Source organism: Doryrhamphus excisus, linkage group LG12, assembly GCF_037039965.1.
Source record: "Doryrhamphus excisus strain RoL-2023G ecotype Guam linkage group LG12, RoL_Dexc_Guam_v1.1, whole genome shotgun sequence".
Taxonomy (NCBI): Eukaryota; Metazoa; Chordata; class Actinopteri; order Syngnathiformes; family Syngnathidae; genus Doryrhamphus; species Doryrhamphus excisus.
Genome location: NC_136368.1, coordinates 10,885,218 through 10,913,211, shown reverse-complemented (window position 1 = coordinate 10,913,211; position 27,994 = coordinate 10,885,218). Strand labels below are relative to the sequence as shown.

Here is a 27,994-nt window from a genome sequence, read left to right as displayed (position 1 = left end):
GAATACTTTCCGGATGCACTGTACTTGGTGGCAAATTTTAGGATTTGCAACATTCGGCAGATGTGTGACTATGTCAGTGTCCATATCAGCATAGAAAGTCTCTATAAATGCATCCTTATACATATATATTTTCTTTTAGTCTTGCTGGAGAATGTTGGTGAAGAGCTGGACCCTATCCTTGAGCCTCTTTTGCTAAGACAGACCTTTAAGCAGGGCGGTGCTGTGTGTATCCGCCTTGGAGACAGTACCATTGAATATGCACCTGACTTTCGCTTTTACATCACAACCAAGCTACGCAACCCTCACTACCTGCCTGAAACGTCCGTCAAGGTAAGTGGAGGAACTTTCCCATTGACAATGTTGTCATTATGAGTCACCTTACTGTCTCCAGGCTGAGATACCCAGTCACCTTGTCAAGATTGTTTGAATCCAGGTCAGACCAATACACCAACAAACAGTTAACGGAAAGTTCACTGATCATTGAGACTGCTGCCATGGAGGGCTTATGAGGAAGAGGTAGTCAGTTTCACTTTAGAGACCACTTGGACCTTGCTAGACCTTGGCTGGGTGGCCAAACGTTTTAGCCAGGAGACAGGAAGGTGACTCATAATGAAAATGTGTGTGCATCAGTCTGGGTGTGTTTGTTCCAAGTAAAAGGCCCGATGATTCTGTGTTATTTCTCTGTTGAGATCCAACGCAAATATGTTGCAGTACTTATCCAAAACAGAGTTGAAAATAATCCATTCCTAATACATCGTACAATTAAAAAACAGTCAACTGTATGTTAAGCATTTATATTGTATTCAAAGATGCCCTGCTCTTTGTGGGTAGCTGGTAAAATACTATTTTTAGATAGGGTACAAGTGTTACAAATGCAGCACTTTGATTACAAAAGGATAAGGTATCTATATCACTGAGAGGCACAACAGACCCAGAAGTAAAGAGCTGCATGTGTGAAAAGGACAAATGGCAGCTTTGTAAGAGCTTTGTTTTCACCGCCGGCTGAGTGGGTCCTAAGCATCAATAGAAATGGAATTAAGCCCAGAAGAATTGCACTTATTTATTATGGTAGAGCACAGATAATGGCTTTTATACCCTAGGTAAGTACAGAGCAGAATAACTAAGATGGTGGTAAACACACTTGCTGAACTCACACTAATGCATCAGTACACTCTATAGTGTAAGGATGCAGTGATATGGGGGTATGTCGCAATCACTCATATTTCTGAAATGCCCCCTAATGACTTTTGAGATGGTTTTTTGTTATTTGGCTGCCACCCGTTCATTTTTGTGGTGAACTTGGATTGAAGAAAGAGTTTGCCTTTTAGCTTTAGTTTATGAAGTCATCACACAGTTTTACTACTATTTTTTTCCTCTTTTTCCTTTTTTTTCCTCACAATTTTCCCAACATTTGGTAAACATTCTATCATTATCATTACCACTATCATCTCCTTGGATAAAAATGAAAAATAATTAGCTAACGCTTACAATTCTCAGTGTACCTGAACCCCTCACAGAGCAAGGAGACAGCATGAAGTTGTTGATTGCTCTGTGCATCATATGAAGAAATTAGTTAATCTGGTTAATCTGTGTATTAAGAGTCTTCCATTTGGAACTTTCATTAATTTTCAATCCCTGCCCACAGCAGTGGAAAAACTGTCACTCTGAGTGGGCATTTCCCCCAAAATGAGGCTTTATCATTGGTTGTATGTTTTTTTTCTTGGGATACTGCTTTATTGTGATTGTTAAAATTCCCCTTTCAATTTGGTATTAATATGCAGACTTAAACCATAGCCATCGTGAGTGGACAAAAAAAGTGATGCACAAAATCGTGCATCAACACTACAGTTTGTGCTTTGGAGCCTGTCGATATGAAAAAGAAAAGTTGTTAATTTATAACCAGATGCGTGAAAATTGTACTCTAGTTTGATTCATTTTGTCTTGATGCATTGAGCTACTACTAATCATAGCAGACTTTGAATGTTATCATCGATGGAAGGGCTTTGCTTTGAGAACAATGCTGCAGAGACTGACTGCATCACAACAAGGCATTATTAGCTCTCGCAAACCTTGCAGTGGTACAAACTTTTTTCCACCTTCCCAAAATCAAAAAAAGGAAAAGACGCCCCATGCAGGCTCGGCTGTCCAAGTATGTCACCACAATGTTCATTCTGATACACGCAGCACATAGTGCTTGATATCTCTGTGTTAGCTCCTATAATAGCAATGTCACTCTGTTAATATGCAATGTTGTTGTTGAGTTTATTGATGAAATAGTCAAATCCGCATTACCTGCATTGTTAGTGAAAAAAATACTAGCATAAGGTGGTTATCTAGAACATGCAGAAAACAAAAAGACCTGTCTTCCAAGGGTTGTAGATGATAGGCTTCTGTTCTGTTGGCAGTGTTCTTGATCTGGTCTTGGCCTGTCCTCATCTTATTCTTGACATTCCTTTGGACTCGACTTGGTCTCAAGTGTCATTTTATATTCTTTTGACTACACTAGCCTTTAACTGAAGAACAATACCAAAATACTGGCTAAAATGGCTGAGAAACTGGAAAATGACGGGAGAGTTAGACTGTGCAGGCAGCAGGGCAAAGTCCTGCAGAAGAACATGTCAACTTAGACCAAATTAATTCAGACATAAAATCCTGTTCATAAAGATGACATGTCCGGAGGAAGATGACGTCTAGCAGGACTGCAAGAGAAAACAGGATATAATGATCTCAATTCTAAGCAGGAAAACAGTTGGTCAGTTGGAATTGCGAAAACCATGGAAGTTGATGAATATCAGCTATTAAATGAAACTTTTATGAGCTGTTTTTGTTATCGTCATTATATTTGTCCAAACACCTTTAGTTGTACCAGGCATTAAAATGGATAATTACACTTAACACATTGGCTGTATAATAATTTTTTCCACGACTGTACTTTAAATGTATTGAACTCATCATTGAATAAACTTTGAGGACCATTGGAGTATCTCATTACCGGGCCAAGTGTCCTGATTTTCGGTCATCAAAATATGGCCGCCTTACAGCAGATTTTTATAGGGGATGATCTTACTCATTAAACCTGCAGCTCTGACTTAATGTCTCCTTCTAATGTGTGCTACAGGTGACTTTGCTAAACTTCATGATAACTCCAGAGGGCATTCAGGACCAGCTGCTGGGAATTGTGGTGGCTCGAGAGAGGCCTGACCTTGAGGAAGAGAAGCAGGCTCTCATCCTGCAAGGAGCTGAAAACAAAAGGTACACTGGGACCATGCATAGTCAAGATAGTTTCATCACCATTGTGTCTTTATCCAGTGAAAGTTTAAATTGTAGTCATCTTAATATGCCTTTTAATTTTTTTCCAGACAATTGAAGGAAATTGAGGACAAAATTTTAGAGGTGCTCTCCTCCTCTGAGGGAAACATCCTTGAGGATGAAACAGCCGTGACCATTCTCTCCCAGTCCAAGGTGCTAGCCAATGAAATTACAGAGAAACAGGCTGTGGCTGAGGTGACCGAGCGGAAGATTGATGAGACCCGCTTGGGCTACAAACCCATTGCCATTCATTCTGCCATTCTCTTCTTCGCCATTGCTGACTTGGCTAACATTGAGCCGATGTACCAGTACTCCCTCACCTGGTTTATTAACCTCTTCATTGGTTCCATAGACAACTCAGACAAGAGCGATGACTTAGAGCAGAGGTAAGTGCAGTTGATCGTTGAAATGTGTTCATGCATGTGATTTACGTAAAATCTTTTCAGAGAAATCAGAATAATATAATATAAATATATAATATTAATATAAAATATTTATTTTAAAAAAATTATGAAGTGAAGCAACTTTATTGTTTGAATCACTGGCTATGAACATAAAAGCAATAACACAGGGTGATTTGCGTAAAATTGACACATAATGTGTTTAACAATGATCAACTTCACATGACTTGGGACAGGAACAAAATTCTTACTTTTGAATGATGCTTTATTTTTATAGTATGACAGTTGTTAAAATAGTGCTTTTACAGTTAAGCCCCTTATGTTGTTACTCTTACTCTGGAACGTGGTTAATGTCTAATAAGAGAAACAATGGGTTGGCTGAGGAGCAAAAAATATATTTTCACGGAAGAAATGGGAAATCCAGGATAGTAAAGCAGCAGAAAAGCTTGGCAAAAGGTGAATTCACGAAATAAAGAATAAACTGAGAAAAAGAGCTAGAAAAACAAAAAATATAGCAAAAAGTGTCCACTACAAAAATTCTGCTTTCGGCCGGCAAAACTAGAGACTTAAACTGGAGCAGCAATGCAAAACAGGCAAATGCCAATCAAACGAAATTTCCCCGGATTGGGAAAATTAAAAAAAAACAAACTGTGCAATAGTGGACAACAACCTATAACCCCACCAAAAGGACACAAGTGGTCAGCCTTGACAAAGATCTGTAAGATACTTGTTGAGCTTCTGATTGAATTATAATAAAATTATAGGTAGGGTATCTTAAAGTACTTTTTCTTTAAAACATATGATATTTATGGTACATATTACAAAATACCTGTATATCCATCTTTTCCAGGCTGAAGATTCTGAGAGATCACTTTACCTACTCACTATATGTCAATGTGTGTCGCTCACTGTTTGAGAAAGATAAGCTGCTCTTTTCCTTCTGCCTCTGTGTCAGTCTACTGATGCACAACCACATGGTAGGAAATATGCACACTCGACACACGCTTAGTCTTTGCATCATGAAATACTGACAACACCACATCTTTCTTTCATGAGTTGGACTCAAAAGATCCAAAACTTTTCCTATATACACAAAAAGTCATTTTTTTGTAATCCATCCACCTCACCAGTGCAGCATATCAAGATACTGAATATCAAGAGACTGATTAGACCGCATCATTATTGCACAGTTGTGCATCAGGTTGGCTACAATAAAAGGCTACTTGACTTACTGGAGTTGTTATGCTCCAGTACTTAATAGTGTTGAGGGAGTGTACCGTAGGCATGCTGACTATAGGAACGTCCACCAGAACTGTTTCCGGTGAATTGAACATTTCTCTACTATAAGCTGTCTCCAAAAGCACTTCAGAGAATTTTGCGGTACATCCAAACGGCCTCACAAATGTAGACCAGGTGCACACACACCAGCCCTGGACCTCCGCATCCAGCATCTTCACAACCAAGGTTGTTGGACATGTGTTCCGTACCTGGATGAAACCCAGTTTCCGGTAAAAGTGGACTTTATGGCCAGAATAAGGCACAACTGTGCAACAATCATACACTCTCAACAGCATTTCGCTATGCCACACCTTCATGGTCACTATTACAGACTAAGACAGATTTGTGAGAGAAGAAGTGTGTGCAGAGAAAAAAGGTTTTAGATCATTGAGTTCTGCTCATGATTTGTTAACTGCTGTTCCCAAACTGGTCAACCTTTACCTTGCTTATCACATATACTTGCTATACTGTAATACATATGTACAAGTGGCACTAAGGATTGGGTAACATCTTAGGTGAATGAGGAAGACTGGCACTTCCTTTTGACCGGTGGTGTTGGGCTGGACAACCCTTATTCAAATCCATGCACATGGCTCCCCAAGAAGTCCTGGGACGAGATCTGCCGCCTGGACGCAATAGAGAATTTCAAAGGCCTGCGACGTGACATGACTCAAAACAGGAATATGTGGAAGGAGGTTTATGACAGCACAGTAAGTGTCACCCTCCGAAGCATGGCTGATGACTTTTCATCAAACTGTTTTTTTTAAAAATGTGTTTTTGTGTTTGGTTTAGCTGTGGCATATACAGTATGTCACAAAAGTGAGTACACCCCTCACATTTCTGCAAATATTTTATTATATCTTTTCATGGGACAACACTGAAGAAATGAAACTTTGCTACAATGTAAAGTAGTCAGTGTACAGCTTGTATAACAGTGTAAATTTACTGTCCCCTCAAAATAACTCAATACACAGACCTTAATGTCTAAACTGCAGGCAACAAAAGTGAATGCACCCCTAAGTAAAAATGACCAAATTGGGCCCAATTAGCCATTTTCTTTCCCCAGTGTCATGTGACCCATTGGTGTTACAAGGTCTCAGGTGTGAATGGGGAGTATGTGTGTTAAATTTGGTTTTATCACTCTCACACTCTCTCACTGGAAGTTTAACATGGCACCTCATGGCAAAGAACTCTCTGAGGATCTGAAAAAAAGAATTGCTGCGCTACATGAAGATGGCTTAGGCTATAAGAAGATTGCCAACACTCTGAAACTGAGCAGCAGCACGGTGGCCAAGACCATACAGCGGTTTAACATCACAGGTTCCACTCAGAACAGGCCTCGCCATGGTCGACCAAAGAAGTTGAGTGCACGTGCCCAGCGTCATATCCAGAGGTTGTCTTTGGAAAATAGACGCCTGAGTGCTGCCAGCATTGCTGCAGAGGTTGAAGGGATGGGTGGTCAACCTGTCAGTGCTCAGACCATACGTCACACTCTGCATCAAATTGGTCTGCATGGCTGTCATCCCAGAAAGAAGCCTCTTCTAAAGATGATGCATAAGAAAGCCCGCAAACAGTTTGCTGAAGATAAGCAGACTAAAGACATGGATTACTGGAACCATGTCCTGTGGTCTGATGAGACCAATATAAGCTTATTTGGTTCAGATGGTGTCAAGCGTGTGTGGCGGAAACCAGGTGAGGAGTACAAAGATGAGTGTGTTTTACCTACAGTCAAACATGGTGGTGGGAGTGTCATTGTCTGGGGCTGCATGAGTGCTGCCGGCACTGGGGAGCTACAGTTCATTGAGGGAACCATGAATACCAACATGTACTATGACATCCTGAAGCTGAGAATGATCCCCTCCCTTCGGAAACTGGGCCGCAGGGCAGTATTCCAACATGACAACGACCCCAAACACACCTCCAAGACAACCACTGCTTTACTAAAGAAGTTAAGGGTGAATGTGATGGACTGGCCAAGCATGTCTCCGGACCTAAATCCTATTGAGCATCTGTGGGGCATCCTCAAACTGAAGGTGAAGGAGCACAAGGTCTCTAACATCCACCAGCTCCGTGATGTCGTCACGGAGGAGTGGAAGAGGATTCCAGTGGCAACCTGTGAAGCTCTGGTGAACTCCATGCCCAAGAGGGTTAAGGCAGTGCTGGAAAATAATGGTGGTCACACAAAATATTGACACTTTTGGCCCAATTTGGACATTTTCACTTAGGGGTGTATTCACTTTTGTTGCCTGCAGTTTAGACATTAAAGTCTGTGTATTGAGTTATTTTGAGGGAATTTACACTGTCATACAAGCTGTACACTGACTACTTTACATTGTAGCAAAGTTTCATTTCTTCAGTGTTGTCCCATGAAAAGATATAATAAAATATTTGCAGAAATGTGAAGGGTGTACTCACTTTTGTGACATACTGTATTTCCTTTTCCCATGAAGCCTTAAAATTTCTTCTCAAAACCATAAATACCGTAATCTACCATAAGTATATTTATATATATTTCTCATTCATGAACACAGACATATTATCTTTGTGTTTTAGATCAGCTTTGACTTTGGAAAAAGATCAAAATTTTCTTTTCTAATTATGTCCCCATATAATTTCCAGACAATTATAGCTAGAGTAGAGAGCTGGCTATTGAATTTGTCACTCACACACAAAAATCTTAGTTGCCCTAGCAAACAAAACCTTAGTAAACAAAACAGTGGTAGCAGTCTTGGAAATATTAATATTTTTCCATACTTGGGTTTCCATTTTCCATATTTTTTCAGACCATGTAATTCCATACTTGTGTAGGACCACGGTTATGAACACACTCCCATTGATTAATTACAAACTAATTTTGTTCCATAGACATAAGATTTGCTCAGGAACTAGTTCCAATGTGCTGTGTGTTGCTCCCCCTTTCAACATGCCCCTCCAATTGCAATGCATTCATCATGCTCATACCCTGTAGGCGATATTCACAGAGATTCTGAAGGTCACGTTTACCAATTTGGCAGTTCGTAATCATGACAGGACGACACAGCTAGTAGAGCTAGGTTCGATTCCCCTTTCGGGCATCTCTCTGTGGAGTTTGCATGTTCTCCCCGTGCATGCGTGGGTTTTTCTCCGGGTACTCCGGTGTCCTCCCACATTCCAAAAACATGCTAGGTTAATTGGTGACTCCAAATTGTCCATAGGTATGAATGTGAGTGTGAATGGTTGTTTGTCTATATGTGCCCTGTGATTGGCTGGCGACCAGTTTAGGGTGTACACCGCCTCTCACCCGAAGACAGCTGGGATAGGTTGCAACATACCCGTGACCCTCATGAGGATAAGCGGTAGAAAATGAATGAATGAATGATGCACTTTTTAACTAGTGCTCCAACGCCTTGCTACAGCTTTAAGCAAAGGAAAGTGTAAGAGAAATGATTTGCCCGAGAGGTTACACACACCCTGATGATAAAGGAAGTATAACTTTATCTAATTAAATCTTTTCATTGCGGATTTTGCTAGAAGCAACTGTGTTATCTGGTTGTATGAATAGCTGTTAAATCGATATGTGGTGCACATAATGCTGCATGCGTACATGCTTGTCTCCTTGCTGCTGTCACACCGATACACACACACATACTGTTTGATTTATAATCAACACACTGAGCCACTACACTTCTAATTAAATCTAGTTTGTTCCAGTTGCAGAATTTACATTAGTTCGGTCTAGTTGCAAGAACAGCTGTTCAATCAAGCACACACGCACACACTCTTGTACACACACATGAACACAATCCCCAGGAGATCCTAAGTAGGTGTTTCCGTCTCACAGCACCTGCCAGCATATATAGCCACAACTCTCCACAAACAGCCCCAGGGAGATAATTCCAAACTTTCCACCAGCATTGCTTACATCCTCTGGTGCACGTTGTTCAGATTAATCGTATTGCTCCGATCCAGTAGCCTATACTTTTTCTATTTCATCTTTCTCTTTATACGCATTTCTATATTTTTAAACATATTTATCACTCTACCCATATTCTTTTCAACCTACACACATGACAAAACACCCTTATTGATGACTAGTCTTAGAACAGCTCAATTTCTGTACACACGTAAATGCACTAAAAAACAGATGGTACAATGATGGTGACTTTGATTAGCGTCATTAATTCGTTCCACAACGTCCGACTCTTAACCGAAACAGACATTAACCTAATCAATTTTACCCCTAAGAAATCAGGGAAATCCAATTAATCCTTTCCAGAAAGCCAGCATTATTAACAACAAAAAAAACTTTACAGTGATAGTTTTGCATGCAGAAAACAGTTCAAAGTGCATTATAAATAAAATAGTAAAATGACCATTTACGTTTACTTTGACCTTCATTGGAAATGTTATTCTTGACAGGAAGGTTTTGGTGGCCACATCCTGTCTTGGGGGGGACAATCATGTCTTCAATGAAGGTTGAACCTAAACTTATAACTTTCATTCGTCATTTATATTTAGAATATTTTAGAATTGTTTTATGCATGAAAAACTATAATTGTTAAACAGTAAAAATAAATTTTGTGTTAACATTTTCAAGAGTCAACTGCTGATGGCTTCCGGTGGTGGTTGCCGTTTTGGTTAGCTAGCTAACAAGATCTCAGTGTATAGACTGGTTGTATATCTCATCTCGTTTCATATTATCTACATACTGTAGTGTATATAACTCTGGGAAAAACTGTTGATTTTTGTTAATACTTGGGTTGTTTATATTGTTTATTTTTCTATAGTGTGTATTTTGTACTGCTCTGTACTCTTGCTGCTGTGCAATACAAATTTCCCCACTGAGGGACGAATAAAGGCATATCTTAATCTTAATCTTAATCTAATAAGATGATAACAAAGAAGGTAATTTTGTGGTTAAAAAAGTACATGAAGAACACAGTTGGACTCAGTGTGTTAACAATACAAACTCGCACAATATTATACATTAACCGGAGAACACACGCAAACCGAGGCAAAATTGCGGCCTACATTTGTTATGCTATCTGAAAACATGCTAACCAGGGTGGAGTACAAGTAGTACAAGGAAATTAAAAGATTAAAGAACGGAGTGGCGCAGACTGGAACAATCTTTTTTTCTGGTGTGGACGCAAGGCCGATAAAGGATAAAGGAGTGATTGCGTCTCATTAGATCCATCAAATAAAGCACACTATGAAGACATTTATGACAGCCCAAGTTTCAATGATATTCTTATTATAACAATATTATAATTTGTAATCCAGCCACCCTTCCCCTTCTCATCTGTTAACCGTAGTTTCGGACAGATGTAGTGAACATCAGTAAAAAAAAATGATACAAAAATAGGAATGCATTAAAAACTGGAATTATGGAATTGTGAGTAGGAAGTTTCCAGAGTGGTTAACGTGAAGCCCACACAGTTAGGAGACCCGAGTTCGATTCCACCCTCGGCCATCTCTGTGTGGAGTTTGCATGTTGTCCCCGTGCATGTGTGGGTTTTCTCCGGGGACTCCAGTTTCCTCCTACATTCCAAAAACATGCCAGGTTAATTGGTGACTCCAAATTGTCCATAGGTATGAATGTGAGTGTGAATGGTTGTTTGTTTATATGTGCCCTGTGATTGGCTGGCGAACAGTCCAGGGTGTACCCCGCCTTGCGCCCGAAGACAGCTGGGATAGGCTCCAGCATGCCCACGACCCTTGTGAGGATAAGCTGTAGAAAATGAATGAATGAATGAAGTTTCCAGACATTCTCTATGAGTTTGAATGTCATTCATTGTGGAGTCTTCTGCGGTAAAGCTCATTTACAAATGTGCAGGTGAGTAAAATGTATCTTCTGTTTCATAATTATCTTATTTGTTGTTCCGTGCCAACTCTAGAACCCCCACCAAACTCCCCTTCCAAATGAGTGGCAGGAGAAGCTGAGCCAGTTTCAGAGGATGCTGGTGATCCGATGTCTCCGACCAGACAAGGTCACTGCTTGCCGCATTTTCACACCATTCCTTGGTTACTGGTTTAGTCACTGGATGACACTGGTGTTTTCCCCAGATTATTCCCATGGTACAGGAGTATGTTTCAGACAGTCTGGGCCGCCCCTTCATTGAAGCTCCGCCCTTCAACCTGAGTAATACCTTCTGTGACAGCAACTGTTGCGCCCCTCTCATCTTCATCCTGTCGCCGGGTTCAGATCCAATGGCAGCTTTGCTCAAGTTTGGACATGAAAAGGTACTGAGACTCAGCATCTAAGCCTGGTGTCTAAGCCAAGTGCTCATCGTACACAGTCTTAAAGACATGAAATAAAATTAATAAACTAAATAGGCGGCTGCACGGTGGGTGAATGGTTAGCACGCAGACCACATGTGCGTGGGTTTTCTCCTCCCACATTCCAATTACATGGTAGGTTAATTGGTGACTCCAAATTGTCCATAGGTATGAATGTGAGTGGGAATGGTTGTGTATTTATATGTGCCCTGTGATTGGCTGGCAACCAGTCCAGGGTGTACCCGGCCTCTCGCCCGAAGTATGAAAGGAGTAAAAAAAAAACAAAAAACATTAGGATATTAATGAATAAGTTCCCCATCTGAAGTTTCTATAAATGTGAGTGTTCATATTCTTATCTTGTCATAATTCATAATCTTGTCTTGTGTCATAGGGCTTTACGGGAGATAAGCTGACCTCACTTTCGCTGGGCCAAGGCCAAGGTCCCATTGCTATGAAAATGATAGAAACGGGCGTTTCTGACGGTACCTGGGTGGTTCTACAGAACTGTCACTTAGCCACATCATGGATGTCGACATTGGAGAGAGTCTGTGAGGTTAGCATGTGAGGTGTCGTATGAACATCACCATCAATTACCCCTATTTCTCCATCTTTTTTAGAGCTGATGTATGATTGATAGCCCAAAATATGCTGTATTTCACGAATGTACTGTATTGTATAGTCCACGACCCAACTCTTTGGTGTGGTTGTTTTTAACAGGAACTGAACCCAGAGTCAACTCATCCCGATTTCAGACTCTGGCTCACTAGCTATCCATCTCCCACCTTCCCAGTGGCTGTGCTCCAAAATGGGGTGAAGATGACCAATGAGGCACCAAAGGGCCTACGGCCTAATATTGTTCGCTCTTTCTTAATGGACCCCATTTCTGACCCACAGTTTTTTGACAGCTCGAGCAAGCCAGTGAGTATGTGTGTGTGTGCGTGTGTGTGCTTGTTGTTATGCTACCATTACTGGGTGTTTCATGTTCTGATATCAATGATTACAATATCTGTTTCAGCTGTGGAAACAGCCTCGCCTATTTATCTGAGCCCACACCTTCCAATAACACATCCTTTACATTGTTGTGTACATTTCCTCCTGCCAGGCTGTGTTCAAGAAGCTCCTGTACGGCCTATGTTTCTTCCATGCACTCACCCAGGAGAGAAGGAAGTTTGGACCTTTAGGGTGGAACATTCCATATGAGTTCAATGAGACTGACCTTCGAATCTCTGTCCAGCAGCTACAGATGTTCCTTGAGCAACATCAGGTAGACCTAGAGACGATTCACTGCCATCGGTCAACATTTTCTGGGCATTGTTACTCCCGGTGCAGCGTATCATTGAATATTAGGAGAAATGACTACACATGATAGTTTGGACTTGCAGGTTTGTGCATAAATGCATCCTCACACTTCATGTGTTAATGCAAATGGATCTTCCCTTCCTATAAGGATTTTTTAAATTGTGTTTTACAAGTGGGCTCCGTGCCTTGTGAGCTTACAATAGCTGTATTCACGAATACCTTTGACATTTTTACATACTTAACTCTCAAACTCCTCACATCCCAGTGATAGAAATAGTATTTTTGATGACATGACATTTTCATGACATAACCAAAGTGTCACTGCATTACTTTAAATGTAAGCCTTCAGTAAATGCCACATGGGCCAAATCCTCCACCTAGTTCAAGGGGGTTTCAGCAATTTTCCAAGTTGAAAGGATAAAAATACAATTTATTCCTGGCATGTCCAAAGTGACCATTTGCATAAATGGAATCATTTGTAATTTTACAAGAATGAAGTCAAGATATTTAGAGAAAAAGTTGTAATCTAACGAGAAAAAGTGATACCTTTGTTTTGAATAATGTTGTAATCTTATGAGGAAGAATAACACAATTTTAGTAGCATACAGTTGAAATATTAAAGATAATTTTTTAAAGCCATAATAAAAATAAACTGAAAATTTGTGGAAAATTATGGTTTTAAAGTCATAATAACAAAAAAATCACTAGAAGAAAGAATAGAAAAAATGCAGAATAGAAAAAAGTAAATTTTATGACAATGAAGACCAAATACTGAGTCAACATACATTTGTAACATTATGATTTAAAATAATTTGTCATTTTAGTACAATTGAGTTGAAATATTAAAGAGTAAAAAAAATCTATTTGAAACATAAGCAATCAAAATTTGTTTTGGTAGTTTTTGCAAAATTAGGATGGAGAAGTCAAAATATAATGGGAATAAAGTTATAATAGTACAAGAATGCAATTTACAATTTATTTAAATATTTCTTTGTTTAAAAAAAAAAGACAGCAAAAAGGTGAAAAACATAGCAAAGACCAAAGACCTCTAATTTTTCAGTATGTGGCCCTCGGTGAAAAAGGTTGAGATGCTTGTGTTCATTGGTTATTGATTCAACAATTCACAGCTTCTTGAAATCTCCAAGATTACTATAGGGCTCTTTTGTAAAACTGTCGATTACTATAGGAAGTGCCGTTTGATGCCCTGCGTTACATGACCGGTGAGTGTAACTATGGAGGACGTGTAACAGACGACTGGGACAGACGGACCCTGCGCACAATCCTTGCCATCTTCTATGACCAAAAGCTTGTTGAGGATGAGAACTACAAGTTTGACCCGAGCGGGATTTACTACGCTCCAGCTAATGGCGATGTGAGTATTGCTGAAAATCACACTAATGACATCATGTTGGCATAGTAAAAAGGAAAAATAAAATTTTTAGGTTAAAATATTTTTATATAGGTTTGTAGAGGTGTGGCACACAGACCAGGGAGGACGCCATTACATTTTGTTGATTGTCTGTATGTGAGATTGTTTTACTGCATTTGGGGCCTGAAACAGAATTGTATTTATTTTGATGTGGATGCTACTCCATACTTACAAGTAACTCATGCAAACACCATCATCAAAATATTATTGTAGGATAAGACTAACAATCAGGACTGATGTACCGTATTTGTTAACTCGAGTGCTGTCCATGGTTTTCTCTTTTATCTGCACTTTGTTTATCAAGTATCAAGTATCACATATTTAACAACATATTTTATTCATGGAGTCATAATTACAAATGTGGTGTCTAAATCCGACTTAAAAGTGAGACGGTGGTACTTATCTGCCATTTCTCATTTATTTTGCAGTATGACAGCTACATAGAGTACACCAAGGCGCTGCCTCTCAACCCATCCCCAGAGATTTTTGGTATGAATGCCAATGCGGACATCACCAAGGACCAGGCGGAGACACAGTTATTGTTTGATAGCATCTTGCTAACGCAGGTAAATCTTTTTGGACGATAAATCAGAAGTGTGATGAACACAGTAATTATAAAAGTTTTACAGTAACATATGTAACCTATTAGTATGAGTGGATGTTAACCAAAAAAAAAAATCTAATTAAAATTTTGCAGCTTCACTCTTAATAATGCTGTTTCATCGGTGAATGCAGCCTATTACTAGTCAGAAAAAACATATAGGTAATGATATTTATTTTTGCCTAAATTAAGCATTTCCAAGCATAAAAATTGCTATATTAATTAAATACAGGTACTGTATAAGACATTCAGAAGACTCATTCAAAGACGTTGTCAAGAGGTGCCTTAATGTTACATTAATGACACATTAGCCACTGTTACTGTTTTATACATATGCAAAACGCGTCTATATCCGGTCGGCAGTGCGTGGGTTTTCTCCAGGTACCGGTTTCCTCCCACATTCCAAAAACATGCTAGGTTAATTGGCGACTCCAAATTGTCCATAGGTATGAATGTGAGTGTGAATGGTTGTTTCTCCATGTGCCCTGTGATTGGCTGGCGACCAGTCCAGGGTGTACCCAAGACAGCTAGAATAGGCTCCAGCATACTTGCAACCGTAGTGAGGATAGGTGGCATTGAAAAGGGATGGATGGATATTTCGAAGGTTATGGTTTAACCACAGAAAAATATAAATAAGGAATCCAAATTCACAGGAATTCACTTATCGTTGTATCATTTGGAACCAAACATATCGCCCCACATATAAATGAAATTTAAGACTGAATTGTTGAATTTCCAAGTATTTCAATGAGTGCCCTTTAGAGTATAAGAGGCAAACGATGGATGAAGTAATCAATGACCCGTAAAAGATTACTTCTGTCATGTGGTAACATAAAACAGGAAGCTTTGCAAATACATTGTGTGCCAACAAGCCTGGGCATCTTCTCACACTCTACACTCAAAGTGGCACACAATGCACGTGTTCATTTGGCGAATCACTGCTCCCTCAGTGGATATTTTCATTTTAGGAAACACGCATCACACCCCGTGAATACATGATATGTGCGTAGGCCCAAAACGAGCCAAGTGTGCACATGAAAAACACATTGACTCATACACTCAAAGGACCGACTCACATAAATACACAACGCTTCAGGACATTCCTTGGGGTCTCTTACTTGCCAGGCTTCAATATTGTATTATCCTCTGTTAAAATATGCAATGCAACATTAATTAAAAGGAAAATACAACTGCATGTTTCATTTGTTTGTTGAGCCACTTCCAAAAGTACACAAAAATTCTTTATTAGCTTGTCTTCCTTTGACATTGCCAAGACCCGCTGTGTCTTGCTGGGGCTTTGGTGGGGCTTTGTGATCCCACATCATTATCGCTCTCCTCTGGAAAGTTTGACTATGTTCGCTTCCATCGGATTATACCTTATTCTGACAGCTTTCCAACTTCAATGTTTCATACAAATCGAATCAAAGAGATTTCACTGCTTGATCTGCTTGCAAAAAGCGTCTCTACACCACAGGAGTCAGACTCCAGGCCTTAAAATAATGCATGTTGTGACTAATGCAAAATGGGCAAGCTTTATTAAAATGACAATGAAGTGTAAGGTCGAGAAGCATCCTGATGAAACACGTTTTGTCAAGAGTTTGTGGAAATGGTAAAATTAATTTTAGTAAAAGCGTGACATTTCTCTACACTTTTTGAGGAGATGATGTGCATGGAGCTGAATTAACTAATTAGAATGAAATATATTTATTAGGGATGAGCGAGTACACCACTATCTGTGTCTTTATCTGTTCACCTGTTAAAATTATCGTGTCTGTACCCGGAATGGGCAGGCATGAAACACAAGTCTGAAATTTACATGGATTGATGAGAAGTTGCTATATTTGTTATTATTCGGCTGTATGTGTACTGTGTATGTGTGATCTGTCAGACTCATTAGTTTTTAGTATCATCTCTTCTACAACTTAAATTGTTTTTATTAGTTACTTTTTCTACAATATGCCGTTCACAAGCCATGAAAAATTTGGTCCTGAAATGCTCCGCTGGCCACACTTTGGATAAGGCGCACATGCACTGGGTTGAGGTGTGCTGCGGCAGCATTGCTCTTGTGAGGTTTTAACAGTTTCCATGACAAAAGAAACAGTTAATCTCTTTCTAATGCATATTGTGTGGGAATTTGGAGTGGTTACTGTGTGTACAAAATAGGGGCTTTTTAGCAAATGAGCACTAAAAGTGCAACGTTGTGTCTGCATGCTCCCAAATTCGCACTGAGGATGTACTCACCACGTATGGATACACAAATTTTGCACATGTTTTTGCAAGTACCACGGTTTGGGGCTGCCGTGTACACAAACAGACAGACTTGCTGCCTGCAGGGGCAATCACAAAGCGTGAAGATTGAATACAGAATGCAGAAAACAGCTAGTGCCACTATATGTGCAACTACAGTATCAGAAACAATTGGATTGTCATTGGAGTATACTGTGGTTGTCTACAGCAATGTACCAATACCAAAAGGAAGGCACAAAAAGGAAGGAAATCAGTGTTTGGTTGATTGTTTTTGTTGTAGCATAGCTTCTTGGCAATAAATCATGGACAGTTGGAAAGCCTGTTTCATGACTTCCTTGAATGGTGCCACATTTGTAAGGAAGATGCATTTGTGGGCTGAGCAGCAAAAGTGAGTCAAATCTGCCAAATTTGCTCTGTCAATGCCAAACAGCTTTTGATTCTTCTTCATTCATTGAGATTTCGTTCGGCTTATGTTTCCCATTACAAACACACACATGCAGAACAACACAAACCATACCTTTTGTTTGTGTGCTAAATATTAGCTGCAACTACCATACATACTGACCTTTATCGTTTATTCATTTACTGGCTCCATTTAACAGGATTAATAATGTGTGCATCTCATCTAATACGTCCTCATCAGTCTCAATGACAGCAAAGCAGCTCGACACTTGTGGTGGAATTAAAGAGCTATTAGTCATCCCCTGACTCGTACTTCGCCGTCATTAGCCAATAATTATACAATTATACAGTGGCGGGTGACTGAACAAATGGTTGGACTCGATGGACAACAGATTCACAGATGAGTGTGAATAAGCATCAACACAAGCTATTAGTGAAGAAACACCGAAGAGCTGTTTGAGAAACCTGCAATCATGCTTTACCATTCAGAGGAGCATTGACATAAAGGGATTCCACTATCTCTTGCTGATGAAACACATGAAAGTCAAAAGTCAAGTCAAACCCCAGAATTCTGTTAACAACCACGGCCCCTACTGTCCTAAAGGTACAAATACAAGTGCCCTGAAAGGGAATACCTAATATGACTATTCAAAGAAGTCAATGGATAATTCAATTAGCAATAAAACATCAAAATGATGAGAGCCCTTCTCATCTAATCTCTGTTGCTTTCTTTCTCCATTCAGTCCCGCTCGTCAGGCGGAGATGCCAAATCCTCTGATGACATGGTGTTTGATGTGGCGGCTGACATCCTGAGCAAGTTGCCCGCAGACTTCGACTTGGAGGTTGTGATGTTACGCTTTCCTACCAGCTACAATGAGAGCATGAACACAGTATTAGTGCAGGAGATGGGGCGCTTTAACAATCTGCTCTGCACCATCCGAGACTCGTGTGTGGATCTTCAGAAAGCCATAAAGGTACACACACACACACACACACCCTCGAGCTGAGCCATTCTAATGAGGCTGTGTTTGTTTTGATAAAAAGTGAGGCTAGATGATGAATCATTATTGGTTTTACCATTTATGTGCTGTACAGCAATATCGTACCTGGACTGAATGATTACAGTGAGAACTCTGCTAATTAAGCCATCCAAATCAGATATTGTGGGCATAGACTAGTTCTTATTTTTTGTGTTATAACATGAAAATACATTATTCTTTGATTAATGAGCATCCTTTTCCCTGAAAACACTTTAATATTAACTAAAGTGCTGTGCAGAAATTGAGTTGACATTGCCTCCTCTCGGTGCTTCTAGGCGCTTCCAGACATTTTTAGAGTTTTAAAATTGTAGTTTTACATGGACAAAATGATTTGAAATGGTTATAAATGATGACTGGAAGGGTTAAATGAGTTAATGCCGCTTTGGACTTGAAGACACGATTGTTGACAAAGATGGATATGAGGAAGCACTGCTTTCATGTTTTGCTATTTTTTTAAAATGCAATAGCGATTCATCAAGTGCTGGCAACTTTCTTGAGCTCCATTGTTTGTTAGTTTGTAACCATGGCTACATAGTCAACTGCTGATAACGCCATAAATGGATGATGGAGAAGATGGGGAAAATTACTTCTGATTTCGATTTCCATACTAATTTCCTTGGTAATAAAGGCTAATCGGTTGCTGATAGCCATGTTTTTGTGATTAAAAATCTGCAACAGTACAAGACACTATTGTAAATTGAGGCAAAATTTGCAGAAAACCATCATTAACAGAAAAATACGCTAACTGAGGTTCCGGTGTATTATCACTATTACTACTTCTCAAATGTTAAAACCGTAAAACCCACTTTTTTGTAAAACCTTCAAAACTGGTATTATAAGGTAAACTAGAACACATTTTTGTTTTACACAATTGTAAATCAGATGCTGAGCAAATGTTATTGTAAAAACACATGCACAGATGTGTACTTTCAGCTGGAGCTCTATAAATGTAGAGTAGTCATACGCTATGACATAAACAGTAGCGAGAGGATGCATGTGGATGAATACAGCAGCATTACATGCCTCATTATGCCCCATTCAGCAAAGGTGCATTTGTGTGTCTTCAGCCACTTTTAGTACGCAAACATGCAATTTCATCCCCTTAGATGTAAGACACACCAGATTGAAGGTGTTATTAAATGCCTTGTCCTCTTTATATATTAACAATGCTACTGGATTGGATTTATATAGCGCCTTTCTAGAATCCCAAAGGGCTTTACCGTCAATAGTGATGGTAATCTCCATCTGTAGCCACAGCTGCCCTGGAAACATCCTCTCTGACCACCACCAACATTAATTCACATTTATATACGAGTGTGGGCAGCATTGGAAGCAAGGTGGGTGCAGTGTCTTTCCCGAGGACACAACAAAGGTGACTGGGCTGGTAGAAGCAGCATTTGAACCACCAACCCACCGATTCCTAGACCACCTGCTTGATCTCCTGAGCCAGTGTCCCACCTCAAAAAATATTGCTATTGCACAGATGTTTCAAATCATTTATTCATGTTCAAGTCTTTACCCTGACAGGTCATTTTCAGTCATTTTCTTTTTGAACTCCAGCTGGAAGAACTTGAACTTGTTTTAATAAAGTCTGTTGAATGTGGTTATGTGCAGGGGCTGGTTGTAATGTCTTCCGAGCTGGAGGAGGTGGTCATCAGCATCCTTAAGGGGAAAATCCCAGGCATGTGGATGAAAAAGTCCTACCCCAGCCTCAAACCCCTGGGAAGCTATATCAATGACTTCATGGAGCGACTGCAGTTCCTGCAGGTACAGAAACACATAGGCTGTCTCAAATCGAATACTGATTCCTGTCATTGTGCACGTAAATTAGGAAAGTAGAACTCAACCACTCCGGTACTCCGGCGAGTATGGGGGGTGGTAAATGTTCATCACTCTGCACTCAACATTTTGGCTGTTTTGCAGTATGCAAAACTTCTCAGTGTGAGCACTCAAGACTAATGCTACGTTCACACTACTGGCCACACAACTGGTCACGTATATCCATCCAATTTTATCCGTCCCACTTTATTTAAATAGCACATTTTATAAACACTGTTTCCATCGTGATGCACAGACTAGTAAAGTTATAAACAATAAGTAAAAGTACAAATTTACCACAGACAAAATTGAAAGATCAAATAAAAACAAAGACACTTAAAACAGTAAAATATTAAAAACAAGAAGTCAAACAATAAAATCAATAAATACAAGAAGCAGGTAAAAAAACATCCAAATTGGTCACCATACCCTGCAGTGTGAATGTCGTCGTAGGATAAGTTTAGAGCCAGTTGTAATATTGGAAAAATATTAAATGCAGGACTGTGCATATTAGACTAACACACATGGAGGACATGATTTATAGGACGACCGTCTTTTTGCCCTCTAATGTGACTTGAGCAGTGCTGCTCCACACCACTGTCCAAACGTCCATGGTCAAAGCTGTCACGCTTCAATATAAGACCACTTGGTTTCCACAACAACAAAAAACCCCAGGCTCCCAACAACTTGATTGCGTTCCATGAGGAGGTATCATGTGGCTGTACTAGAAAAAGATTCCTATTCATCATTAATCAGCTGAGGGAATGGACTGTGTGTGTGTGTGTGACATATGTGTGCATGTCTTCACATTACAGAGGCTTGCCTTCTCAAAAACATTTTAGTAAAGGAACTGCCACTTACCCTCAAAGCCTCTGTCGTCTTGTCAGCCCCTTTTCGCAAATAACAAAATGTGTCTATTTAAGTTTTGCATAAATGGAAGAAAACAACGTTAACAAAAAAAAATCATTGACTATGACTCATTCCCCTCATGTCATGTATTCCTGAAAAATAAGAGTTTAGAAACATACACACACACACACACACACACAATCACTGTGGGTCAACTGTGTCATTGTCCCCAATGTCCTCTCTGTACTTCTGTCTATTCAGGAATGGTTCGATCAGGGGACCCCTGCTGTATTCTGGGTCTCTGGATTCTTCTTCACGCAGGCCTTCCTGACAGGCAGTCAGCAGAACTATGCCAGAAAACATACGGTTCCCATTGATTTACTGGGTTTTGATTTTGAGGTCCTGGATGACATCAAGTACAAACGAGCACCGGATGACGGTAGGTTAATGAGAGGATTGGTGTGCGTGAGGACGAAAGGTTCATGGAAAAATTTGAATTATTATTATTTATTTGAGCGGCACGGCGGTTCGAGTGGTTAGCCCGCAGACCTCACAGCTAGGAGACCAGGGTTCAATTCCACCCTCGGCCATCTCTGTGTGGAGTTTGCATGTTCTCCCCGTGCATGCGTGGGTTTTCTCCGGGTACTCCGGTTTCCTCCCACATTCCAAAAACATGCTAGGTTAATTGGCGACTGCAAATTGTCCATAGGTATGAATGTGAGTGTGAATGGTTGTTTGTCTATATGTGCCCTGTGATTGGCTGGCGACCAGTCCAGGGTGTACCCCGCCTCTCGCCCGAAGACAGCTGGGATAGGCTCCAGCACCCCCGCGACCCTTGTGAGGAAAAAGCGGAAGAAAATGAATGAATGAATTATTTATTTGATATTTTGCTTTCAGCTAGTACATACATCTTTAAAAGTGGAAGCAATGTTGGCAAGGAACATTCATTCATTCATTCCATGGATGGATGGATGGATGGAATTTAATCAGAATGAAGGATTCAGTTTTAAGCAGACAAACAATATTTTCAGCAACAAACTTATTTTTGAACAACTCAAAACTACAAATACCACAAATACAACTACAAATACAACAATGCAAATATATAGTGGAACATTGGTTACCATTAATTCGTCCGTTTCAGAAAGTCAAAAAACCTTTAAAACAAAACTTGTTTTTATAAGTTTACAATCGGAGGTGTACATGCAGAAAATGCATATAAATAATGAATGTAAGTGATAAGTGAACATTGAAGGTTACTTTTACCTTCATTGAAGATGTGATATTTGACAATGTGGCAAGGAGATCAACACCACCTTCATTGAATCTGTTATTTAATCTAGTTATTTCATTAAGTCTGTCGTGTTTCTCACCACAATGACCCAAAATGGACCCAAAGAAGTTGCACGCACCAGCATTTTGATAAAGAAGGTGAGAAGCAATATTGAATTCAAGAAATAACTTGAATAACATTTAAAGAGGACCCATTATGTTTTTTCCACATTTGAAAGTGAGCCCTGAAAGACGTTTGGGATGGCTCAAAATGCTCAGTCTCAGAAGGCGTGGTAAAACTGCCCCTCTGTAATGTCACAGAGAAGCGGACTTCCTTACATGGGCATGGCTGTAACCCAGATAAGCTCTCTGCACTTCCCCCAGCTCCCCTTCTCTGGTTACATTGCTAGCAGTGGCTCGTAAGGGAAAGTCACATTTGCTCCTGATGCATTTTAATTTGTCAACGGCATTTCACACTAGTCTCTTTTTTTGAACATGGGCCACTGTGCAGCTGGACTAGCCGACAAACTTGCTGAAGGCCGACGCCTTTCCAACGTTACTTGATCATGCTGAAGAGTCAGAAGAGTAAGCAGAAAGTAACAGTTCATCAGTGTCCTAAATGTGTTTATTTTGCGTAAGTCATGAATCAAAAGCGCTTGTCTATGTAGCATTATAGAGTGTGCATACAGAGAGCGGGGGTTCTAGTAGCCTTTTCCTACCTCAATTAGTGTCTCTAACCGTCCTGAAAAACACATTAGACGACTGTCCAGTCTCCACTTCCGGATCGGATTTGGGATCCAACACATATGGCTGCATTTTAAAAGTGGACATTTTAAAATACACCGCCGTTCATGATCAACTCCTATAAAATTGGATTCATAGCTAGCGGTACAACAAGTCCTTTTAAGCGCTCGGGAGTGTGACCAACCACAGCGGAGTGGCCGTGCCTGGAAGCGGGCCATGGGTGGAATTCATTAAAACAGACAGTTGTCAGGAAGCACGAAATCCAAAGAAATACAGCTGAATAGGAGCAGATTCTGGAAGAACTAGAAAGCTTTCTCTGCTGATTATCGTGTGTAGCTGCTCTATAGTGGTGTGGTGGTTAACCTCTTTGCCACATTGTGTCTTTGGGTCACGACATGTCTTCAAAGAAGGTAAAATTAACAGTACTTATCCCTTTCATTCATCATGTATATGCATTTTGAATTGTCCCATGCATGTAAAACTGGAATTGTAAAACTACCATATAAAAATGTGTTTCGTTTTAACATTTTTTAGAATCAACCACTGCTGTTGCGTTTTTGTGCTGGTATGCTGGTATTCACATGCCATGTCTTAATAAGCACAAACATTACAAGCTAGCTCTGATTCGATTGCCTCAAGATGCTTGTTCTTGTTACAAGTCAGCGTGCCATCAAACTGATATCAAAGCTGGTTTCGTAAGGTAAAATTAGCACGCCTTTCTGCTTTGGAGCAGGAATGAGAGAAAAAAACAGGATAAAGCGAAAAGGATGAAAACTAATGAGTCAAAACTGAAGCTCACTCAGAAGAGGTGGGTACCAGTGGGTGGAAGATGAGAGAACATTGATGCTAACTGACAGTAGGCTGACAGAATACGAGGCGGCAAAGGCAGAAAACGAAAACATCCCAGTGTTGCATCAACATGCAAGCCTACTATCGACCCCATACTGTGCATCTGACTGCTCTGACTCTCTGTCAAAGTCTCAGACAGCTTTACCCCTCAATCAGCCCCCAGCTGGGCTTCACCACGCTGCTAACATGGCTAGGCTGCTAATGTTATCATGCTGACACTCCCATTATCTCAATATGGCTTCTTTTACCATCATTATGCTGGAAATATTCCTCTTGGAGCTTATGTGGTCTAAAATCTTGGAGACAATGAGCAAATCGATCCAAATGATAGTATCGATACCAAGGAAACCATCATTGTCACATGAATACTACCGTGGTGAGACTGATATTTTTCATTTCGTGTCTGTGCTTATTTTCACAAACAGTTGTTTGTTTTGTTGTTCATATTGTTGGACACAGGAAGGCTTTGGTGCAAAAAGCCAGTTTCAGCTTTTGTTGACTTCCTTTTGCACGGTTTATTTTATTTCGCTCAATTGTTGAGCAAAATAAATAAACCGATCAGTAAACTTTTGTTAAACTTTTAATTGTGATATTTAGTACAAGCAATACACAACACATACATGCAGTATCTAGTCTAATACTGAGCTACAACACAGGTGTCTACATCCGTGGCCTCTTCCTTGATGGGGCGCGCTGGGACAGGAAGACCAAACTTCTTGCTGAGTCATACCCCAAAGTGCTGCATGACACCATGCCTGTGGTGAGTACTGCACCACTAGAGACATACACTCTACATACACTATCGTATGTACAGTATACTTGTAGTCATCCCCCATTCATTTCTAATGAGTGGTGATTTTTGACCCTGTGAATGAGAGGGACCCAAGTGGAAGAGTGAGGTTACAGGGAGAAGAGATACAGAAGGTGGGGAATTTTCAGAACTCAGGGTCAACAGTCCAGAACAATGGAGATTGTGAAAAGGAGGTGAAGAAGCGTGTGCAGTCAGGATGGAACGGGTAGAGAAAAGTGTCAGGCGTGATGTGTGATAGAAGAGTTTCAGCTAAAATGAAAGGAAAGATAATACTAAACTGTGATGAGACCAGCCATGTTGTTTGGTCTAGAGACAGTGCCATTGAGGAAAAGACAGGAAGCAAACTGGCTGCAGAGATGAGGATGCTGAGGTTCTCATTGGGAGTGACCAGGATGGATAGGATCAGGAAGGAGTGCATCAGAGGGACATTATATGTTAAAGGCCTTGGAGATAAAGTCAGAGAGGCCAGACTGAGGCCAGCATGTAGAGGAAGTAGAGTAGTCACGGGGGTTGCAAGTGTGTCATGCATGTGATTCATGACACCCACGTTCTTGCCGCTGGCCCTCTATAGAAAATGAATAGCTTTTGTTGTATATTTGTATTAATGTAGGATACGCTATGCCATTATGCATCCACATAGGTCTGTCTACTACATTGGTTAATACAAGCATAAAGGTGAAGATAGGGAAGATAAGATAATGTTGAAAATCCTATTTAAAAGGCAGAAAACAAAAAACTACGAATGTCTAATGAGGTCTAAAATATTCCATATATGAATAAGGTATCATAGTCAGGTGTGGAACCAATTAACTGTGATAAACCAGGACTTACTGTACATGTACGTGATCAGTGCTAGGAATACTGTGAGAAGGAGTTGCAAATGTAAGCATTTAGCACCAGCAATGTGATTTATCACACCTCAAATCTGTTTGCTGTCGGTTTATGTGCGTCTTTTTTTCAACACCTTTGGAAAGCAGGTGTAAACTGGCACGGCATTACTACTCGTTTGCTTACTTTGTTGGTGTCTTGGTATATTTCCTAATTGTGGACAACGTCAAATGATATCAAATGAACTACGTATATATTTTTGTTAGATTAAATAAATGGTCACACGAGGGTTAATATACCTCTATTAGACATTATTGGCTTCATTATGTGATGATTTAAATGCCAAATGTCTTATTAAGCGATTGCAGAGCAGACAAATCTTTGTGCCTGCAGGTGAGCCCGCAAAGAAAGATTGCGCAACAACTTCTTGCATAAAGCAAGTTTATTTATTTATTGATTGTGCTCCTACAAATTCCCCACGGAGGTCCGGCAAGAGCAAAAACCTCCTCGCCTGTCAGATTGTGAAAATGGGGCCAATTTCAGCTTGTCCTGTGAGGAGGCTTGACAAAAATAAAGAATATGGTTAAGGCGTGAGGCTGCAGCTGCAACCAAGAGGATGATCACAGCTCCTCTTCAGATGCACAACATGGCCTTCCTTTGCATTACGCTCGGAAGAAGTGGCGCTTCTCCCATTTGCGTTGACGAACGAACGACGCTCGGTTGTCGGATGAAGTGGATGAAAGTAGACGGGAGATGGAAAGTGCCACAAGCAATCCTTCCTATTATGTTTCTACCTTCTTGTGTCTTTTCTCACATTGCTCTGAGTGATGATGAATAATTGCATGGCAGATTATTAACAGCATCGCTTTTTGACAAGAGCGAATGTAATTAAAAATGTGTTTATTATTTGTGGCGGAGAAAAACACAACAAAGCTGCTTTGAAATGCAAATCTTCACAAAGACCCATTTAGAAGCACATGAGCTAAGCCTGCTATGTTTTTTTAAATAATTTTTGATTGTTTTTAGCTTTTTTGTGGCCCAGTTTATCTCTTTTGCATAAGCAAGACTTATTAAAAAGCCTTTAGGGATTCCACCTTCTTACGACTTACGTTTGATATGAGGGTCCCCAAAGTTTTCATTTAGGAGGGAATGTTCTGTCTTTTTTCTTCCTTCTTTCATGCATTTATGCAAAATGAATGAATTAAAAGATCCATATTGTTGTCAAACATCACATATATTGGCACAGGTTTCCAACCTTAGGGAAAAGTGACCATTTTTGTGGAAAAAAGGCAAAAATCCCTTCATAATGCAATATTTGGGATCCATCCATGACACAGACACATAAATTAAAATTTTTAATCAGATTAATCAGTTTTCAAATTAATCATGATTAATCACCATGTCTCACTATGTCTGAAACAACTGATAATTTTAACTGTATTTTTATTGAAAGAAAGACAAACTACAGGGCAGGACTATGTATATTTGTATGTATTAACAGCAACATTTTAATCAAATGAAAAGATGGCACACATCAATTTACGTATGTGACACTGCTTTCTTTAATTTTCACCTGAAATCAGCTGGGATAGGCTCCAGCATTAACGCAATTAATGAAATAAATTCAGCAAAACGGCACAATGTAAAACAATGGCTTTTAAAGCTTTTAATGGTAATTGAAAACAAAAATGGGTTTGATCTGCAGGGAGAGCTGTCTTACAAGTTAATTCACTTTTCAGAGCAGGAAGAGGCTTTAACAAGACGTGTTGGGCATGTTTTGCAAGTAAAATGATTTAAACTGTATGCCTGTTACAGTTTATTAATGTGTAAAACATTTTTATGTAATAATTGCAAGATTAATAACTAAATTATTTGACATTTTTTCACCATTCATGCTGGGTCATGGAATGCCATTCCAACTCTGCTGGAATTGTACAGTCAAACTTCGTTTTTCGTACGCCCCCATTTTCATGTGATTGGGTTTTTGCTAAAATTGTGTTTTCATGCAATATTGCATGTGACTAGTCCATTTATCGGAATGCTTGTATGATTCCGTGCGATTAAGCGACCAACTCACTATCCGTGCATACTTTGAGTAAAAATGCTAACTAACCCTCATGGAGCCAAAGAAAGTTGCGAGTGTCAAATAGATAAAGAAGGTGAGAAACGCTATTGAATTCAGTGTTGATGATGTAGGGGAAGTCTGCATCAACAATAAGTTCCATCCAGTATTTAATATTTTTGTGTGCATGCAACGGATTTATTGGATTTACATTTGTGTATACCTTATTGGGAATACTGCCTCTGGCTTTGTCAAGCCATGAAGGAAAATCCAAGGAGCGCCGCACTCACAAAGTGCATAAGCTTTAAGGCCTTTCAACATCGGATTTATGATATTTTTATGAGATTTTAAAAGGATTTTGGACATTTTAAAAGCCTGCAATTTGAAATACATATTTGTAAAGTACAGTGAAATCAATGTGAAATCCGCATGTTACCCTAGAGCCAGGCTTAGCTACCATACAGCTGATTACCATCACTGCTTATCATGTACCTATC

At 39.8% G+C, this 27,994-nt stretch overlaps 1 protein-coding gene across 1 annotated transcript in view; it reads left to right on the top strand.

The window, feature by feature from the left end:
- The window catches only part of dnah7 (dynein, axonemal, heavy chain 7), a 70,849-nt gene that overhangs the window by 41,956 nt on the left and 899 nt on the right, over positions 1-27,994 (top strand). Inside the window, exons 50-65 of the mRNA XM_058081264.2 lie at positions 140-330; positions 3,119-3,252; positions 3,360-3,695; positions 4,561-4,687; positions 5,504-5,698; positions 10,865-10,957; positions 11,034-11,210; positions 11,638-11,799; positions 11,964-12,164; positions 12,349-12,510; positions 13,732-13,917; positions 14,403-14,540; positions 17,968-18,198; positions 19,879-20,031; positions 21,193-21,370; positions 24,453-24,556. Of these exons, the coding sequence (XP_057937247.2) occupies positions 140-330; positions 3,119-3,252; positions 3,360-3,695; positions 4,561-4,687; positions 5,504-5,698; positions 10,865-10,957; positions 11,034-11,210; positions 11,638-11,799; positions 11,964-12,164; positions 12,349-12,510; positions 13,732-13,917; positions 14,403-14,540; positions 17,968-18,198; positions 19,879-20,031; positions 21,193-21,370; positions 24,453-24,556 (2,768 nt within the window). The remainder of the gene's footprint in view (positions 1-139; positions 331-3,118; positions 3,253-3,359; positions 3,696-4,560; positions 4,688-5,503; positions 5,699-10,864; positions 10,958-11,033; positions 11,211-11,637; positions 11,800-11,963; positions 12,165-12,348; positions 12,511-13,731; positions 13,918-14,402; positions 14,541-17,967; positions 18,199-19,878; positions 20,032-21,192; positions 21,371-24,452; positions 24,557-27,994) is intronic.